The following is a 20,804-nucleotide window of genomic DNA, read 5'->3' on the forward strand; positions in this document are numbered from 1 at the left end:
AGAAAAAGTAAAAACGAAACGGTTCTTACAAGCAGCCTCCTAAAACCTAGCACATTGTCTGGCTTTACTAAACAATGCACTTAAAGAATAAAAACTTAAAGAAAATGAAAGTAAGAGGTAGTGTGATAAACCATAAAAAAAAAAAAAAAAAAAAACGCAGTGCCGTCGAGTCGATTTCGACTCATAGCGACCCTATAAATCCCTCAATTTACAGAGGTGGCAAGTCGAGAAAAATAGGTATAAACATATTAACTACTCTGGAAAATAGAGGCATTTTACACCATTTATACTGCTCAAATTTAACTATTTTCATGTATAAGTTTTAATAAAAATGGTTTAACTATTAACCAGAAAGAAAAAATGGCACGGGACACCACACCCAAACAGGTGCTATTTAAACAGAATGCTGGTCGAGGACAAATTTCAGTATCACAAATCGAGAAAGGTCCCCGCCACTAATTTCCCTCAAAAGGCATATAAAACATTTGGGACTCTTCCCACAAATTTGTGTACAGCCATAAAAATCTGGACGCAAGCAAAATCCAAGGAACCCACCAGGCCAAAAGGAAGCTGGTTCCCACCCCCAACTCCAAGACCTCGGAGGAGGAGCCGACGCTAGGAGGGGGAATACCTGTAAGCTGGAATGCTGCGGCAGCCCAGGGACCTGACACTCACAGAAGCCAAAGCCACAGAGAGAGACACGGTGACTAAAGCTTTTCCCAGGACGCGTCCGGCCATCACCGCCCCGCGGGCGGCTTCGCGGGGCTCCGTCGCCCTTAGAGTGAGCTGCAGCCTGGGCCCGCCCTACAGTCCCGAGCCCCGAGCATCCAGCGGGCAGTAGGACCCAGCCGCCCTCCCGCTCCTGAGAGTGAGTTGTAACGTCTAGCTTATTAAAAAAACACAGACCAGGAGCCCTTCCAAAACAACAGTACAGCTCCTCTTCCAGTGCGACAAGGGGAACCAGGGCACCGACGGACGCCGGCTGACCCAACACCAGCAGCCGGCGGAGCGAGAACCCAGGCCTCCGTAATGTCACCAGTGCGTGACGACACTTTACGGCGGCGCCGCAAAGCAAAGGCTGAGCGGGCTCCTCCGCGCCCTCCTTCTCCGACCTCTCCCGCTGCGCAGGCTATGGGGGGCAGCTAGGCAGAGGGTGATAGCAGGAAAGCTTAAAAAAAAAGAAGAAATGATGGAAGACCGGGAACTCAAACAGAAAACAGGGAGAAAGAAAGAAAGAAAGAAAGGGGAATGGAGGGAAATTCGTTGCCATTTCTTTTTTTCTACAGAAAAATACAGGCGGATGATGTAGTAGAATCAGGCGCTTCCTAGTCATACTTGAATAAATCGCGGTTATGGGACGAGGAAAAGAGACTTGTAATCGGAGTACCTGAGTTTTTTCTTTCTCTGCGTTACCAAACTGTTCGCTGCAATTGCTAAAGCACAAGACTTCCTGGGGTGTGGCCATTGAAAACCTGTGAACCTCCCTGAGAGACTGAGGTATTGGGCTGGGGACCAAGGTCTCAGGGGACATCTAACTCAATTGTCATAATATAGTTTATAAAGAAAATATTCCACATCCCACTGTGGTGAGTAGCCACTAGGGTTTTAAAAACCTGTGTGTGGCAGTCTAAGATAGATTACTGGTCCCATCCCAGCTGGAGCAAAGGAGAATGCCGAAGACCCTAGACACAAGAAAAAGATTAGTCCAAAGGGCTAATGGATCACAACTACCACAGCCTCCACCAGACAGCCCAGAACAACTAGATGGTACCTGGTTACCACCACCAACTACTCTGGCAGGGATCACCAGGCTCCCAGTCAGAGCTGGAGAAAAATGTAGAACAAAATTTAAACTCACAAAAAAAAGGCAGGGCTTGCTGGTCTGAAAGAGATTGGAGAAACCTCGAGAGTATGGCACAGACCCCCTTTTAACTGAGTACTGAAGTCACTCCTGCAGTTCACCCTTTAGCCAAAGATTAGATAGGTCTATACAGCCAACATGAGGGCCATGCATCATAGTTCAGTCATGTATACTAGAGTGGTGGGCACACCAGCCCAAAAGCAATGATGAGAAGGCATGAAGAGACAGGAAAACCGGAAGAATGGAAACAGGGAATCTGGGAGGGAGACGGGGAGAGTGTTGGAGTTGGCAACCAATGTCACAGAACGATTTGTGTATTAACTGTTCAATGGGAAACTCATTTGCTCTGTAAACTTTCACCTGTATCACAATAAAAAATTAAAAAAAAAAACATGGAGTAAAATAATCTGTGAGCTAGTCATAGAGCCTGAAGCTGCAATGGGGGGCCACACCCTGAATTATAAACTGCTTGCTTTTAAAACAAAACCCTGGTGGCATAGCGGTTAGGAGCCACAGCTGATAATCAAAAGATCGGCAGTTTAAATCCACCAGGCGCTCTTTGGAAACCCTGTGCGGCAGGGTTGCTATGAGTCGGAATCAACTTTACAGCAGTGAGTTTGGCTTTGGTTTTGGTTTTAAAACGATGGAAACAACACAGGTGCCCATCAATGGACGAATGGATAAACAAAGTATGGTACTTTGGCACAATGAGCTACTACACAACAATAAAGAACAATGATGACTCTGAGAAACATGGAGGAATCTGGAAGGCATTATCCTGAGTGAAATCAGTTGCAAAAGGACAAATACTGTATGAGACCACCGTTGTAAGAACTCAAGAAAAGGTTTAAACACAGAAGAAAATATTCTTTGATGGTTATGGGGTGGGAAGGGAGGGAGAGGGGTATTCACTAACTAGGTAAAAACTAGGTAGTGGATAAGAATTATCTTAGGTTAAGGGAAGGAAAACACACAATACAGGGGAAGTCAGTACAACTGGACTAAACCAAAAGCTAAGAAGTTTCCTGAATACAACCAAAGACTTTGAGGAACAGGGGTCTAGAGACCATGTTTTCAGGGGACATCTAGGTCAATTGGCATAGCAAAGTTTATTAAGAAAATGTCCTGCATTCTACTTTGGTTAGTAGTGTCTAGGGTTTTAAAAGCCAGCAAGTGACCATCTTAAGATGCATCAGTTGGTCTGAACCCACCTGGAACAAAAGAGAATGAAGAACACCAAAGACTCAAGGAAAATATTAGCCCAAGAGACAGCAAGGTCCACATAAATCAGAGACTCCATCAGCCTGAGACCGGAAGAACTAGATGGTGCTCAGCTACCACCAATGACCACCCTGACAGGGAACACAACAGAGAGTCCCTGACAGACCAGGAGAAAAGTGGGGTGCAGAACTCAAAGTATAGTAAAAAGACCAGACTTAACGCTCTTACTGAGCCTGGAGGAACACTGGAAGATGTGGCCCCTGCACTCTCTGTTAACCCAGAACTAAAACCATTCCCGAAGCCAACTCTTCAAACAAAAATTAGACTGGACTATAAGATATAAAATGATACTCGTGAAGAGTATGCTTCTTAATTCAATTAGATACATGGGCAGCTCCTATCCGGAGGCAAGATGAGAAGGCAGAAAGGGACAGGAGCTGGTTGAATGGACTCAGGAAATCCAGGGTAGAAAGGAGGAGTGTGCTGTCACATTACAGAGAGAGCAACCAGGGTGACATAACAGTGTGTGTATGTTTGTATGAGAAACTAGAGTTGTAAACTTTCACTTAAAGCACGATAAAGATATATACATATCTGCTTGCTTTTTAAAAATAAATAACTGAACTCAGTTCTTCTGGTTTGATAAACTTTACTCTCACTGTGGCTGACAGCTCTTAATCTCTACTTAAACCGGAAATATATTAAGCAGGCTCTGTTGCAAGGTTGAATTCAGATGGACCAGAGCCTCAAGGCAGGACAAGTCAGTGATTAGAGACAAAAAAGTAAAGCAGTTAGTCACAAAGCATCTGATCAAAGAAAGAGAGCAACAGAAGCTCTCATAGGCAGCTCCTCAGGCCCTCGCCTTCTAACTACACATTCCTTAAGGGGAGGCTAGAGTGGACTTAGTTTAAACTGGCAACTCCATGGCACCAGGACTGTATCACGCTTGGCTCAGTTCTCTAGTTTCCTCCCTTCAAGGGACGTGTACTCCCAAGTCCTCTAGAGTGTAGTAAGTTTCTATGCTGCAACCAGCTCCTGGGCAGAACTGAAACACTATCTGGAAGATCTTAAACTCAATTTACCCACATCCCAAATTAGGTGAATGTGACACATCATAACTTAAGAGAAGCGAGCTTTTTTTTTTTTAAAGTAAGCACGTAACTAACTTTAAAGATACTAAGAAATGAATATTTTTAAATGGGAAAGGGATGTAAGTGTTTATTGGAACAGGTCCAAAAAACCAACCCCTTTGCTGTTGAGTCCATTCAGACTCATATTGACCTTATAGAACAGAATAGAACTGCCTCCATAGAATTTCCAAGGAGTGCCTGGTGAATTTGAACTGCTGACCTTTTGGTTAGCAGCCATAGCACTTAACCACTATGTCACCAGGGTTTCCATTAAAAATAATTAAGAATCCCAACTTTCCTTCTTTTTCCATTCATTTAATTATCCAACAAATATTTCTCGAGTACTTACTATTTACCAGGCACTGTACTAGGTGCCAGGGGTATGTTGTGAACAAGATGGACAAGGTCCTGCTCTCATGAAGCTTAATTTCTAAAGGAGAGAAGCCAATTAAGTAAACTAACTAGAAATTCCAGATTATGAAAAGTGTGATGAAGGAAATGGAAACTTACTGTGCAAGAGAGTAGGTAAGAGTAACTACTTTAGATTGGGGGAAGGAGATGTCAAAAATGATTTTTGTGTAGAGGGGACATTTGAGCAGAGACCTAAGGACATGATGCTGCCAGCCACTGGAAAAGCTAGAGAAAACATTCAAGACAGAGAGGACTGTAAGTGCAAAAACCTTGAGGTAGAAAAGAGCTTGGCCATAATCAAGAAACAGAAAGGCCAATGTGCTAAATCCTGGTAAATAAGCCAGAGGAAGGATGATCTCCAATGAGGCTGGAAGGTGGTGGGTATGGTGGATGCTGCTTCCCAATATACATTCTCCCTTCTTTTCCATGGTACATGAAGAAATGTGTACAGTTCAAAAATTTACCACCCTATGCTCCCTGCAGCTAAAGGGGCCATGTCTCCCTTCCTGGGAAATGAGATGAAAGTGGAAGTCTACCATGTGGATCTTTTGGGAAGGACATTGTTGTTTTCCTGGTGAAAAGTCACTGACCCATTTGGCAGGCACCGTTTACCTTTTGCTGTCTCTGAGTGGTGAAGATGGTTAATGCACTTGGCTGCTAACCAAAAGTTTGGAGGTTGAAGTCCACCCAGAGGTGCCTCAGAAGTAACGCCTGATGAGGTATCTACTTCCAAAAATTCAGCCATCGAAAGCCCTATGGAGCAGTTTTACTCTTACACGTAGGGTCGTCATGAGTCAAAACTGATTTGATGGCAAATGGTTATTTTCCGTTTGCCATTTCTCTCCCTTCTTTATTCCTCTTTGAAAAGAGGACACAATCCCTAGAGAAGGAGCAGCCACTGGCAACGTAAGACAAAAGCCATACACTATTGATGGAAGCCAATGCTACAACAATCACCTTCACCCAGGTGTAAACCTAAAATACCTCAAGGCAGTGGTACAGCATACGTCACTTCTTGCCCTTCTCTATGGCAAAGGCTTCTCTGACGCCAAGGCTACACTGTGTACCCACAAAGTAGGGTGCGAGAAGTCTTTTATAATTTCCTCAAGTTGTTGCATCAGCCCTGGACAGCTTGCCTTTGGACTAATGGGAAAAAATAAGCCACTACGACTGGGTTTATTTTATGTAAAAATACACACAGGAGCAAAATCATGAAAGGCTTTATAGGCTATGATAAGGAGTTAAGATTTTATCCCAAGTTAGTGGGAAGCCATTAAAACTCCATCAAATGTTATTCCTCACAACACAGAGGTAGGTTTTGTAAAAGCTGAAAATAGATAGGGTACGAGTTGAGGCAAGAGCTCAGGTTACCCACCCATCGACGTCAAGTCGGTTCCAACTCACAGCAACCCTGTAGGACAGAGTAGAACTGCCCCATAGGGTTTCCAAGGCCGCAAACCTTTACAGAAGCAGACTGCCACATCTTTCTCCCACAGAGTGGCCGGTGGGCTCTAACGACCAACCTTTTGATTGAGAGCAAAGTGCTTAGCCACTGTGCCACCGGGGCCCCTGACCTCAGGTTAGTAGATTCTTAATACTTGCTTTCATTACTGTCATCTATTTCCTCTTTCCCATAATTGACGGGCAAGAAGTTGCCTGCTTTCCCCTCCGTCTTCCATTATGGCAAGGATCTATTTTCATATCTTCTGTGTTCTTTCTATTAGGAAAACCTTGACAACCACCAGGCCTGCTTCTTGATAAGTTAGGACATGCTGAAAGAATTTTTTAAAACTCTTCCTCCCTTGACAAAACCAAGTTTTCAAGATTAATCCGATGCTAGAGACTCAACAATCCTATTTGACAGTTGCTTCGTTGTTTTAATTTGTATCTGTCCTTCCTCCTGAAACACTGAAACTATTGTTTCAGTGGATGAGGTGTCCCGGGACAATAAGAGATTCAGAATATGAAAACACATCTAAAAACATTTCAAAAATATTATCCCTATGATATTTTTTACTTTGACCATATAATTTGGGCAAATTTTTTAACCTCCTTGTGTCTGCTTCCTCGCCTGTAAAATAAGGATATACAGTACTCAACATCACAGAGTTAGAATTAAAGAAGATAATTTCTGTTAAATGTCTAACAAAAATTCTAACAGTTATTCTTTCCAGACATTTACAATATGGAGTCCCTGGGTGGCACAAAACGGTGAAGCGCTGGTCTAAAGGAGAGTTTGGTGGTTCAAACCCATTCAGAGGTGGCTCGGAAGTGAGACCTGGTGATCTGCTTCTGAAAGGCCACAGTCTGAAGACCCTATCTCCCCTCATAAACTCTCAGAGCACCACGAACCTCTCTTCATAGCATGTATCATGCTTGCAATTTGAAACGTCTTTGTGTGATTATTCTACTGATGTCTACCTCCCCAACTAACCCACCTTCTCATGAGGGCAGGTCGCCGACCAGCTTTGCTCACCACTGTCTCCACAGTATTTGGCACAGCGCTTGCACATAACAGATGCTTAGTAAATATTGAACAAATGCTTGGTTAAGAATTTCAGTTTATGGTCATACAGATCTAAGTTTTAATCCTGTGTAGTGGGCTGACCCTAGGAACCCTGATGGCACAGTGGTTAAATGCTCAGCTGCTAACTGAAAGGTTGGTGGTTTGAGCCCACCAACTGCTCCGTGGGAGAAAGATGTGGCAGTCTGCTTCCATAAAGATTTACAGTCTTGGAAACCCTCTGGGGCAGTTCTACTAGGTCCTACAGGTTCACTATGAGATGATTGATATCTGAAGGAAGAATAGGAGTAAATTCGTAGCGACCCCGTAGGACAGGGTAGAACTGGCCCTTGTGGTTTCTAAGGAGCAGCTGGTGGATTTGAAGTGCTGATCTTTTGGTTAGCAGCCAAACGCTTAACCACCGTGCCTCCAGGGCTCCAAACTAGGCATAAAAGGGACAAAAAGCAAAAACCTTTATGCAGTCCTGCCAGCAGGAAGTCTGGCATATGTAAGTGCTCAGGAAATCAAGCCCCCTCTTTCCACTCTCCTCCTTTCCATGGAGAATCTACTAGTGCAGGTACAGTGTTACCCTGAGAAATGTAGAACTACTACAGCGGGGCCCTCGCTCAGGTTTTTGTAAGAACCTACGGACCACACTCTAGATATATACAATATACCTTGCAACATTTGTCTTCACAGGTCAGTGTAAATTTTAATATATTTATAATATAGCTTGCACCAGCAGGGCAGGAAGCAAGAATTAAACTTTCTCGTTTATGCAAAGAGCCAAGCGTTTTCTCAGTGTGGGATGAGACTGGGACATGATCCAGGGCATTCAGAAAGTCTAACAAACCATGCCCTAATAGAGCATTTATTTAAAAAAAAAAAAAAAGTCTTATTGACTCTACCTAAGATATTTAATTAGGCAAGAGAAAGTTATTCAAGGACAGTCTTTGCAAACGTTATTATGTGCTGCATGAAAGAAATTTCAGGGAATGCACTTTTGCAGTTAAAAATATTTTCATTGACATGCCTTTAGTGCTGTTACGTAAAAGAAACAACGTTAGCTTGTTTAACAGTTGCAAAACAAAACACCAGAGTAGTTTCTGTATTTTAAGTCAGTAATTTTTTTTTTCCTTTGATGAGTTCTGTAAGTCTCCACAGGGTCTTCCCATAATATTTACAGCCAGTGTGAGAACTAAGGCAACAAGGGTTTACATCAAACCAGCAACTACTGTGCGTACCAACAGAGGTGCAGAGAGTACTACAAGAGCTATCTGGACGTACCACCACAGTCAGGAGTTCCCATCCCATTTATTCTGTCCATTAGGGTATATGTGCTTTTCATTCATATGCAGTTTGAGTATGACATTTTCTACGTTGAATGCAACTGTATCTCTTAAGTCAACAATCCAAGAATCATCTCTGAACCCTCCCTTTCTCTAATCTTCATCAGCAAATCTGATTTAAATTCAAAATCTCTTTCCATCTCAAATGCTTTTCCTCCATCCACTACCACATCCCATGCCGATTTGTAGCTTTCTAATTGGTCTCTTCCTTCCTCTCCCGTCCCATAAAAACACACTGTCGAAAGGTCGATTTTGACACATAGCAACCTCATAGGGCTTCATAGGCTGTGAGTCTCTACGTGAGCAGACTGCCACATCTTTCTCCCGCAGAGCCGCTGGTGGTTTCGAACCACCAACCTTTTGGTTAGCAGTCGATTGCTTTAATCACTGCACCACATAGCCATCCATTTTCTACACAGCTGATTGAGTGATCTTTCAAAAATCTGAATGAGATCTCTTTAGACCATTGTTTAAAACCTTTTCAATGGTTTTTTGTACTTAGAATAAAATCCAAATGATTTACCATAGCTTACAAATTTTTTTTTACAAGGTTCTATATACTCTGACTCCTGTCGACCTCCAGAACTCCATTTTAAAACACTTTCCTCCTCCTAGTTCACGGTATCACATATCTGTTGTGCCCGCCCCAACTTCTCTCAACCCATCTTTTTACTTCAACTGTGGCTGCCATAATCGGCTTCACCCAAGTGTAAATTTGAAATACCTTAACTCAGTGGCACTATATACCTCACCGTTTGCCCTTCTCTAAGGCAAAGGCTTCTCTGAAACCAAGGCTTCAATGCACACCTGTAGGAACCTACTCTGGCTGTACTCCCGCCCACCTGGAAGTGCGTGGGCATTAGTACTCCGTGGGACAACCAGTGAACAATGGGGAACCGATACCTTTAGAAAAATGCTATTCTCTTCCATCCTTCGGGGCCCTGGTGGCACAGTGTGTAAGAGCTATGACTGCTCCCCAAAATGTTGGCGGTTCAAATCTACCAGCCGCTCCATGGAATGAGACATTCAGGATAGGATTCTGTGATTGGATCATGTCGATTGGACGGCAATAAGGACCTCATAGCTATGAGTAGAAATTGACTCGACAGCAAAGGGTTTGGTTTTTTTGTTTGTTTGGTTTGTTTTGTTTTGGCTAGGGCTTAAATTGAGTAACTCCTGGAATGCAGAAGTAATACAATTCTAAGACCTCACTAGTGGTGGATGACGTGCAGATATCAGGTAAGGCATTGGCTTATGTATGTAGCGGAGGCTCTCGAACAGTATGGTAGCCATGTAATTATAAGGAATGGAGTTGGCTGGTTGTTGTTAATGGCTTAAAATGCCTTGAAGAAGAAAACTACAGGTTAAGTTGTATCGATTATCTACTGAGAGCATGATAGATATTCAGAAGTCTTCCGTGGCACTATTTAAGGAGAAGATTATGTCCCACCACCATAGGGCAGATTATGCTAAAAGTCAGGCCTAGGATTTAACTGAATGGGTTAGAAGGGCTTCAAAGAAGACTGACTGCACAGCCTCAGCAGGTCTCCTAGGTCAAAGTTATGCCCTGATAGGAAATGAGTAGAACCCTGAGAGCCGGGATGGGGCTATTTGGGCAGAAGAGCCTGAGAATCTTCAATTTCTAGATTCTGCAAAATTCTCCAGACAGGCAGAAGCAGCCTTCACTTTATAGGGAAGAGCATCCTCTCACTGAAAGACCTTGCAAAAACTTTTTTTTTTTTAATTGTGCTTTAGGTGAAAGTTTACAGTTCAAGTTAATTTCTCATTCAAAAGTTTATACACACATTGTTTTGCGACATTGGTTGCAATACCCACAATGTGACAGTACTCTCCCCTTTTCCATCCCAGGTTCCCTGTATCCTTTCCTCTAGTTGCTGTCCCTTCCTGGCTTCTCGTCCTGCCTTTGGATAGGAATGCCCATTTGGTCTCATGTATTTGATTGAAAGTTCCTCATATGTGATAATTTTTTGTGTCATAGGCCTGTCTAATCTTTGTCTGAAAAGTGGGCTTCAGGAATGGTTTCAGTGCTGGGTTAGCAGAGTGTCCGGGGATCATAGTTTCGGGGGTTCCTCCCGACTCTGTCAAACCATAAAGCCTCGTCTTTTTATGTGAATTTGAATTCTGTTCTAAGCTTTTCTCTTTCCCTGTCTGGGGCTGTCATATTACCTGTCAGGGTGGTCATTGGTGGTAGCTGGGTGTTTTTTGGGGGGGCACCATCTAGTTCTTCTGGTCTCAGGCTGGTGGAGTCTCTGATTCATGTGGTCCTTTAGTCCTTTGGGCTAGTATTTTCCTGGTGTCTCTGATTTTCTTTGTTCTCATTTGCTCCGGGTGGGATGGGACCAATAGATGTATATTAGATGGCTACTCGCAAGTTTTGAAGACCCCAGATGCTACTCACCAAAGTGGAATGTAGAACATTTTCATTATAAACTGCGTTATGCCAATTGACCTAGATGTCCCCCAAGACTATGGTCCCCAGGCCCCAGTTCCAGCTACTCGGTCCCTCAAAGTGTTTGGATGTATTTAGGAAACATCTATGGTTTTCCTTTGGTTCAGTTGTGCTGACCTCCCCTGTATTGTCTGTTGTCCTTCCCTTCACTGAAGTTGACACTTATCTATTTAGCTAGTAATTTCCCTTCCCCCTCCACCCTCGTAACCAAAGAATGCTTTTTGCTGTGTATAAACCTTTTCTTGAGTTCTTATAACAGTGGTCTCATACAATATTTGCCCTTTAGTGACTGACTTATTTCACTCAGCATAATGCCCTCCAGATTCATCCATATTGTGAGATGTTTCACAGATTCCTCATTGTTCTTTATTGTTGCATAGTATTCCATTGTGTGTATGTACCATAATTTGTTTATCCATTCATCTATTGATGGGTATTTTGGTTGTTTCCGTCTTTTTGCTATTCTGAATAGAGCTGCAATGAATGTGGTTGTGCATATGTCTATTCATGTGATGGCTCTTATTTCTCTAGGATATATTCCAAGGAGTGGGATTGCTGGATCGTGTGGTATTTCTATTTCTAGCTTTTTAAGGAAGCCCTGTATTGTTTTCCAAATTGGCTATACTGTTTTACATTCCCACCAGCAGTGCATAAGAGTTCCAATCTCCCCAGAACCTCTCCAACATTTGTTATTTTGTGGTTTTTGGATTAGTGCCAGTATTGTCAGGTGAGATGGTATCTCAATGTGGTTTTAATTTGCATTTCTCTAATAGCTAGTGATCCTGAGCATTTCCTCATGTGTCTGTTAGCAGCTTGAATGTCTTCTTTGGTGAAGTGTCTGCTCATATCGTTTGCCCATTTTTTAATTGAATTATTTGTCCTTTTGTTGTTGAGGTCTTGCAGTATCTTGTAGATTTTAGAGATCAGATCCTTATCTGATACGTTGTAACCAAAAATTTCTTCCCAGTCTATGGGTTCTCTTTTTACTCTTTCGGTGAAGTCTTTTAATGAGCATGTTTGATTTTTAGAGGCTCCCAGTTATCTAGTTTCTCTTTTGGTGTTTTTGCACTGTTGGTTATGGTTTGTATACTATTTATGCCATGTATTAGGGCCCCTATCATTGTCCTGGTTTTTTCTTCCATGATCTTTATTGTTTTAGATTTTATATTTAGATCTTTGATCCATTTTAAGTTAGTTTTTGTGTATGGTGTGAGGTATGGGTCCTGTTTCATTTTTTTACAGATGGATATCCAGTCATGCCAGCCCCATTTGATAAAGAAACTATCTTTTCCCCCATTTAATGGACTTTGGGCCTTTGTCAAATATCGGCTGTTCATAGGTGCTGAAAATTAAGTAAAAGCTCTGTTTGATGAAGTTTCATACTGCTTTAATTGAATTGATGCAACGGGTTTGGTTTGATTTTTTTAATAGAAATCAAAAGCAGACAATATTGTTATTGTATACTTAGGTACAAGTAAAAACAATATACTAATTTCCCAGTTTTAAATTGTTTCTTTTCACTGGCTGCTTCCATAGCAAAAGTGAATGAGGATGTCATAAGCCATTAGATGGTTATGACTTCTGAAAAGACCTCACCTGAGGCAAGTGCTTCACAAAATGATGCTTGTTCCTTTAAGAAGTGCCCCCACCTCTTCTCATTGCCTCCAAACCAATAAATATCATCAGATTGCATCATTACAAGAGCAGGGCAGGGAAATGTAGTCCCTCCTCAGGAAGAAGTAGCATAACCAAAAAATTACAAGTCCTGCTTTTAGCTTCCTTGTCTGGGGGGAACCAGAGGAAACAAGTGAGGAGTGAATCTTGAGAGTTGTGTCAGTCTGCTACAATCAGGAGATGAATACTACGCAGTAATTTGAACAGGGAAAGTTTAATATAAATAATTATTAACTATAACAGGTGATTGGAGTAACAAATGATTGGCTAGTAAGAAGTAAAAAGAACCCTAAAGAATATAGAAATAGCAGATGTATGGAGAAGCTACTACCCCTAGAGGTGTTGAAGAGGGTATGGCCATGGTTCACTGGATGGCAGAGAAGTCACTGTGGTATCCACAGGCAGAACTTGCTGGAAATTCACCTTCTGGAACTTGTAGGAAATGTAACCTCTAAGGTGCCAGGAAAAGCTATTCATGGGGAGTTGTCTTCCTGAGCTAGTTCTTAGACTCCAGGATCATTGATTAAGGGGAGCACGCTACAATACCATCGCCAACTATACAGGATTCATGTTCCTCCAATTCTTTCCCAAAGAGACCTGAGACCATTTAACAGAGTAATTGTACAACAGATAAAGAGTAATACCCAGACTTTTTGAGGGCTGTTGGAGACAGTAATTGAAATGACACAAATACCAGGGAACCTGAAAGGCTATCAGGGCCCTCAGTTAGACGCTCATTAGGACCAGGTGATAAATGGAATCTTGGCCCAAGTTCAACTCACAGTGGGTCCATTGGGTCTCCAAATCTACCCTGTGGCTGTAGGAAGTCCCCAGGTTATGGACAAGATCCGTTCCTAAGTCTGTCTTTAAGTCAAATTTGTAAGTCATAACAGGTGCATATGGTTCTTATTTAGTGTCAGTCAAATGTTTGTCTTAGTATATAGTATGTATTTTACCTTTCTAGGCATAGTATAAAGGAGCCCTGGAGGCACGGTAGTTAAGAGCTACAGCTGCTAACCAAAAGATCAGCAGTTCGTATCCACCAGCCGCTCCTTAGAAACCCTCTGGGACAGTTCTACTCTGTCTTATAGGGTCCGTGTGAGTCAGAATCTACTCAAAGGCAATAAGTTTGGCTTTTTTGGTTTTATGCATGTAAAACACTTACAAAACACTCCCAAACTACACACTATTTTCTTCATAAAAGTAGTATGTACATCCGTCATTATAAGCCATTGTGTGTATTTAACTCAAATTTTTAATACAATAGTCTTTATGGTAGCCCGTTCTTAAGTTGTCCATAAGTCAGATGTTTGTAACCTGGGAACTGCCTGTATTTTCTTGGTCCCTGATGAGTAATGGGAATAGATATACTTAGCAGCTGGTAGAATGCTGTCATTGGTTCCGTAAACTGTAGACAGGCATTATGAAAGCAAGAGCCAAGTAAATCAGAAGCAATAGCTCATCCTTGGTGGAACTGTAAAGATTAGCACAATTACCAAAGATTTTAAAATTCAGGGGTCGTGGTCTTCATCATACCCGTTGTTGTCAAGTCAATTCCAACTCATAGAGACCCTGTAGGACAGAGCAGAACTGCCCCCACAGAGTTTCCAAGGAGCAGCTGGTGGATTTGAACTGCCGACCTTTTGGTTAGCAGCTGTAGCTCTTAACCACTGCACCACCAGGGCTCCAATCCTCACCAGTCTCCTTCAATTTACTCCTATCACTCCTGCAAAAACCAGACGGATTGTGGTAGATGCTGGTAGATTCTCATAGAAGTAATTAAGTGGTAGCTATAATCTTAGGGGCTCTACCAATGTGCTAAACCAAAAACCCATTGCCATCGAGTTGATCCTGACTCACAGCAACCCTACAGGACAGAGTAGAACTGCCCCATAGGGTTTCTAAGGAGTGTCTCGTGGGTTTGAACCTTTTTGTTAGCAGCAGTAGCTCTTAACTACTAACAACTGAGACCAGTTAGGAAATAGGCTCTGAGCTGGGGGCTGTGCCCTTGAAGGATTTTGCAGTGCAACTTTGGACAGCAGATTGTAGGTGAGATTGAGATGCTCCCCCCGCCCCCATCCTGTTTCCTTCTAATCATCCTATTTCCTTCTAATCTCCCTGCTTACCAATGTCTTTCAGACAAACCAACTGAAACCACACCCCCGTGTATGTGCTGTGAGATAATCAGCGATCTGAAGTTAAGCCCGAGCTCTGAGTCTCATGACAAGAAACTAAAAATCACCAGACTTCAGAAGCAGGGGTCCATCTGCTACTCCCGTGATAATTTCTAGCCCGGCCCCACAATAAATAAACATACCACTGACCAGGAATTTAATTAATATGTATGAATTCCCCTTTCCCACATAGTATAAAAACCTTCTCCAGCCTTGTGTTCGAGGAGACAGTGCTTTGAGATGGATCTCCTTGTCTCCTTACTTGCTGCAATAAACTTGTCTTTCAGTCTGCTTGATTCTCAGTTATTCTTAACAAGAGTACAAGCAGTGAACCCACTGCATTCGGTAACACCACCTGGATTTCCACCAATGTGCTATCTTTACCTAAAACACAGCCTCTGACACTTGATATGTAACTGTTGAGCAGGGGAATGTTTTCAATCTCCATCATTAAGGAGGATCAAAAGGAGGTACCTTTCAGAAAGGGCAGACACAGTTATGCCCCAGGGTTTTGTTAACTGAGGGAAAATCAATCCAACTCAATTCTGTTCTATTCTAACACCAACTGCAAAAGCAATCCTTCTTCCTCTGACCTTAACCATCAGAGCTAAGTCATCTCACAAATTAAAGGGCACAATTCTCCAGACTGCCACATCTGCCAGGACTTCATGTATCAGCCACAAGCTTGGGAGCCCTCAGGTCTCGCTCACTTCTGGCTTGCTGGCTTCAAATTTAGGGTTTCCCACTACCCCTTCAGGATGCCAGCTGTAACCTCAGGGGTTCGCAGTAGTCCCCCCTCTCACTTCTGACCTGCTAGCTCCCACTACTCCCTCAGGCTAGATAATTTGTTAGAACAACTCACAGAACTCAGGAAAGAACTATTAAAAAAACAAAAAAACCCAGTGCCATCGAGTCCGAATAGCAACCCTATAAAACAGAGTAGAACTGAACTATAGAGTTTCCAAGGCTGCAATCTTTATGGAAGTAGACTGCCACATCTTTCTCCCACAGAGCAGCTAGTGGGTTTGAACTGCTGACCTTTCAGTTAGCAGCCAAGAGCTTAACCACCGTACCACCAGGGCTCCTTGGAAACTATTATACTTACAGTTTTATTATAGAAAAAAGGATACAAATGAAGAGACATATAGAGTGAGGTCTTGGAGGGTCCCCAACACAGTTCATCTCCATCTCGAAAGAGTACCAAGCACCCATCTCTTTTACCAACCAGGAAGTTCATGGAGATTCAGTGTCCAGAGCTTTTATATTGGGGTCGTATTATATAGGCCTGATTGATTGAATCATTGCCCACTTGAGTGAACTCAGCCTCCTACCTCCCTTCCCTGATTGTGGGCTGGTTATTACATGGTGGTTCTCCCACCGAACAATTTAGCATAAACCTTCAGGTCTGGAACTCTCTTAGATAACGAAGGCTCCAGTCACTGTGGGAATTCCAAGGTTTTAGGGTTATCTCTCAGGAACCAAAGAAAATGACCAAATTTTTTGGGTAAAGTTAATTGTAAGCCCTACATTAACCCTTTAGCTCTTTTTTACAAATACAGTCCACTGAATTGCCGTTGAGTGGATTCCAACTCCTAACAAAACTATAAGACAGAGTAGAACTGCCCCCATAGGGTTTCCAAGGAGCAGCTTGTGGATTTGAACTGCTAACCTGCCCACCTTTTGGTCAGCAGCTGAGCTTTTAACCACTACACCACCAGGGCTTCACAATATAGTCCAAAGAGACCTTAATTTTCTTGATATTCTGCAGGACATTATCCTGGTCCATTGCATTGTTGACATCACACTAAATGGACCCAGTGGGCAGGAAGTGACGAGTACTGTAAACTCTAGTAAGACATATGAGTGTCAGCGGTGGGAAGTAAACCCCATGAAAATTCAGGAATCTGCCACATCTGTGAAGTTGTTAGTGGTCCAATGGTCTGAGACATCCCTTCTACTTAAAGGACAAATTGTTGCACCTTATACTGTCCACCACTAAGAAAGAGGGACAATGCATCATGGCCTCTTAGGCTTTTGGAGATAACACATACCTAAGTACTACTTTTGGGAATACTATTCTGACACATTTATTTAGTAACTTAGAATACTCCAGCTTTGAGTAAAGAAACAGTGGTTTCTACATCAGGCTGTGCTACAAGCCAGCCTGCTTCTTGACCCATACGACCCCACAGATCTGTTGGTGCTAGAGTTATCTATGGTGGATAAGGAGGCTATGTAGCATCTCTGGCAGGTCCCCCTAAGAGAGCTACAGAGCAGACCTCTAGGGCTCTGGAGCAGGGCTGTGCCTTCCGTGGCAGAGAACTACTTGCTGTTTGAAAATCAACCCCTAGAAAGTTACTTGGCCCTAGTAAAAACCAAATACTGGACCATGGAAAATCAAGTGAGTATTTGACCCAAGGAGGCTTCATTAATTCTATCATGTCATTAAAATAGCATTTAATACATTCAAGGAGCAACTTTCAAATGGTCTTCCAATTTCTATAGGATTAGTAAATTTTCTTGGGTTTCTGCCCAGTTTCTTCTTATACATTTGTCTTAAGAGATAATTGTTTATGTCTACTGTTCACAAATCTCAAAAGGACTGGGTTCTGTGCTCAGTTTTTATGGAAAACATAGTGGTTCTGTTGAGTGTTGTTGCTAGTTGCCGTCAAGACATTTCTGATTCATGGCTACCCCACGTGTGCACGGTAAAACTGCTTGGTACGGTTTTCAAGGCTGTGACCTTTTGGAAGCAGACTGCCAGGCCTGTCTTCTGAGGTGCTTCTGGGTGAGTTTGAACCACCAACCTTTCAGCTAGTAGTCAAGTGCTTAACCATTTGTACAATCCAGGGACTTGGTTCTGATGAAAGGGGGATTAAATCTGATCAGAGAGGCAGGCAGAGATCAAATCATATGGAACTTTGCAAAAGAAAGCAAGGAGTTTGGGTTTTATTTTACCTGTAATAAAAAGCCTGGACCAATTGAAGCAGGAGACTGACTTAATCTGATTTCATTTAAAAAATACCTTGCTGGCTACTGTGACAAGGAGCTGAGAACTGAAGTCATAGAACTCCCCAGAGGGTTTTCAAGGAGCCACTGGTTGATTTGAACAGCGAACCTTTTGGTTAGCAGTGGACTACTTCACCAATCCATCACCAGGGCTCCTAAGTAGAGAGAGGTGTGGTTAAAACAGGGTTTGTTGTTAAGATAGGAGATAGAGTATATTTGCATGGCGATGAAATGAATCAGAAGAATGCTAAAAATGATTCAAGAAGTGTCACAGAGCAAACCCTTGGGGTTCTGAAGGAGGACTTGCCTTTCAGGGAGAGGACTGTTTAAAAATAAGCTCCAACAGGAGGAAGGAAGAGAGAATACTTTCAAAAGTGAAGTTCTTCAGAGGACAGGAGGAACAGGAAAGGATAAGATTCAGTGACCAAGTGGAGATGCTGGCCCAAGTTAGTAGCAGGAACACTTCATCCATGGAAACAGGAGTGAAGGCAGACAGCCTGGGATCAGGTGCAAAGAATTTGATCAATTTGGTGGTTGTGATTGCTTCTGTTTTTGTCAGTGGAGACAAGGCCACCAGCTTATAGTAGGAAAGAGAGTATAGGAAGTTTGAGGAGAGAGGACAGCATGTAACATAGCCTCTTTTGGAAAGTGAGAAAGCAACTGTTACAGGAAATTTCCACTCATTTGAGATTTGTGAACATAAAGTCTGTCAGTCGGTGGAGTGTTTTTCTTGAAGAATGCTCAGCTTCTTTGTGCAGGCACAGAGCAGAAGATAGTGGGGTTTAACTAGGACTGAATCTTTGCCGGGTAAGTCCAATGAGGAGTGTCAAACATAAAAATTAATAACAGACACCTTACTTTGATTTTAAGGGTTTTTCTTACCCATGAAACAAAATTTCTAGCATCCAGGCCAAAGACCACCTCGTAACCTGATATCACTTGATTTTAGTAAAAGCAGAAGGGCAGGGTTTAATAAATCATGTTAAGATTAGCCAATAGTTGATCTTCTATTCTTCTCCCTCCTTTTCTCTTTATAAGCCTCATTGTAACTAGCTTACTTCAGCCATTTGCTTTTTTTTTAATCAAAATTGTCTTCCTAGTAACTTCTCAGAATAAACCTTAAGTTTCAATTCCTTTGCCTTTTGATTATTTTAACAGATGTAAACAGCAAGAAACCAAACAAACCAAACCTGTTGCCATTGAGTTGATTCCGACTCATAGTGACCCTATAGGACAGAGTAGGACTGCTCCATAGAGTTTTCAGGGAGCACCTGGTGGATTTGAACCACTGACCCTTCCCTCAGCAGTTGTAGCACTTAACCACTATGCCACCAGGATTTCCAAACAGCAAGACGGTGATTATAGTGAGGGGCCAGGGGATCTAAACCAAGTAAGAAATTGTTGTCTTGTGCCATTGAGTAAATTCCGACTCATGGTAACCTCATGTTTTATGGAGTAGGACTGCTTTATAGGGTTTTCTTGGCTGTAATCTTTACCAAAGCAGATCACCAGGTGTTTTCTTCCATAGTGCTGCCAGGTGGGTTTGAACTGCCAACCTTTCTGTTACTGTGGAAGACAGCCCTCAAATCATTTGTGCCACCGGGGACCTGGATGCAAGGAGGGAGGAAATGAGGCAGGTAATTGATGGTTACAAGTGGAAGATTCAGTGACTTGGAGGACACCAGTCAAGCAATTGCTCTAGTAAGAGCATCAGAATGGGTGAGCTGGAAGGCTAGGAAGTAAGAGTGAGAGGTTTCATGTTGAAATTTGGATGTGGTGCAGTAACTGGGGATATTGAGGTCATGAATACAAAACAACCCTAGAAGTGGGTGGTAGAGAACTAAGTAAAAGAAAGATCATTTCTTGGCCTTAGTCCAGCCTCTTCTTTGCACGTTGGTCTTCAATACATAACTGTTCTTACCATTGCACAATAGCAGTAGATTTGGCAGTTCTCAGAGGACTTGACTTCTGCTTCCAAGGTTTATGAAAGAGCAATGAATGCTCAAAAGTTGTTCTCAGACAGTTAAGTTGTGGTAGATAAACCTATAATTCACATGGGATCACAAGACAAAGGGCTCTAGCAGCTTTATAAAGCATCAGAGGAAATTAACGGATAAACCCCTTTGTATCTAGGAACGCTACAGATAATACAGATGGTGAAAATTTATGCTTATGCTGAGGTAAACTGCTCAATAGTATGAAAGAGGAATTGGTTTAAGCAAATTCACTCAAACTCCTAGGGTTATAAACCAGGAACAAATACCCCACATGCCCTTTTATTTACTGCCTTGTCTTCCCATAAGGTAATATTTACATATGAAATAAATCAAATTATAATGAATATCCACAATAGCCTTGCAGGGAAAAACATAGGTGAAGATTATCGGGAAGGTTCTGAACCTCTGTTCCAATGAACCCTGATTCACGGAATAGCACTTATCTGTAGACAAGTGAGGTGAACATTCTGGTGCAGAGTGTAAAGGCCAATCTCTTTCAGACCTAGATTAAAAATGGTTTCGTGTCAGCAATTCTACATCGAGTTTTTAGATAAGATATCCAGGTTCAAATTCTAGTCTTGTTTACGAACCAGAAAAGAACTTACCTTTATACATCTAGTCCAATTCTGGTGTAACAATTTTATGATTCCTTTCATGAATTTATTGATATACTTTTCTCAGAGCACAAATACAGGTAATTTCCTCATAGAATGTCTTCTTACTGATCACCGAACTTATAGATACAGTTTTCTAAAACATCCAACTACTGTAGCTAAATCATTCTTCAGAATTATTACATTTTGTGTCTACTTTTCCTCGATCCTGTTTTCTTTGATTGAATCACCAGTCTCATATTGCCTTTAAAACACAGGGCACTGAATTAGGTTTAATATTCTAGTTAATGAAAATCTACTGTACTTTAAAAGAATCTAGGCACATTGGCAAATGGAACAGAATTGAGAGCTGAGATGTAAACCCATCCACCTGCAGTCACCTGATCTTCTA

The 20,804-nt window shown here is 42.2% G+C and overlaps 1 protein-coding gene across 4 annotated transcripts in view; it reads right to left on the reverse strand.

Annotated features, from left to right (window-relative positions):
• Positions 1-20,804, reverse strand: part of NUDT9 (nudix hydrolase 9) — a 49,836-nt gene that overhangs the window by 22,244 nt on the left and 6,788 nt on the right. The window contains exon 1 of one of the 4 annotated variants that reach the window (XM_049885763.1): positions 632-1,051. The exons of 1 other annotated variant lie outside the window; for it this stretch is intronic. In XM_049885763.1, coding sequence (XP_049741720.1) covers positions 632-738 — 107 coding nt within the window. In that variant the 5' untranslated portion in view covers positions 739-1,051. Of the gene's footprint in view, positions 1-631; positions 1,052-20,804 lie in introns of those variants that run through there. 2 more of the 4 variants (XM_049885764.1, XM_049885762.1) reach the window with 2 other exon arrangements.

This window comes from Elephas maximus, chromosome 5, assembly GCF_024166365.1.
Source record: "Elephas maximus indicus isolate mEleMax1 chromosome 5, mEleMax1 primary haplotype, whole genome shotgun sequence".
Lineage (NCBI taxonomy): Eukaryota > Metazoa > Chordata > Mammalia > Proboscidea > Elephantidae > Elephas > Elephas maximus.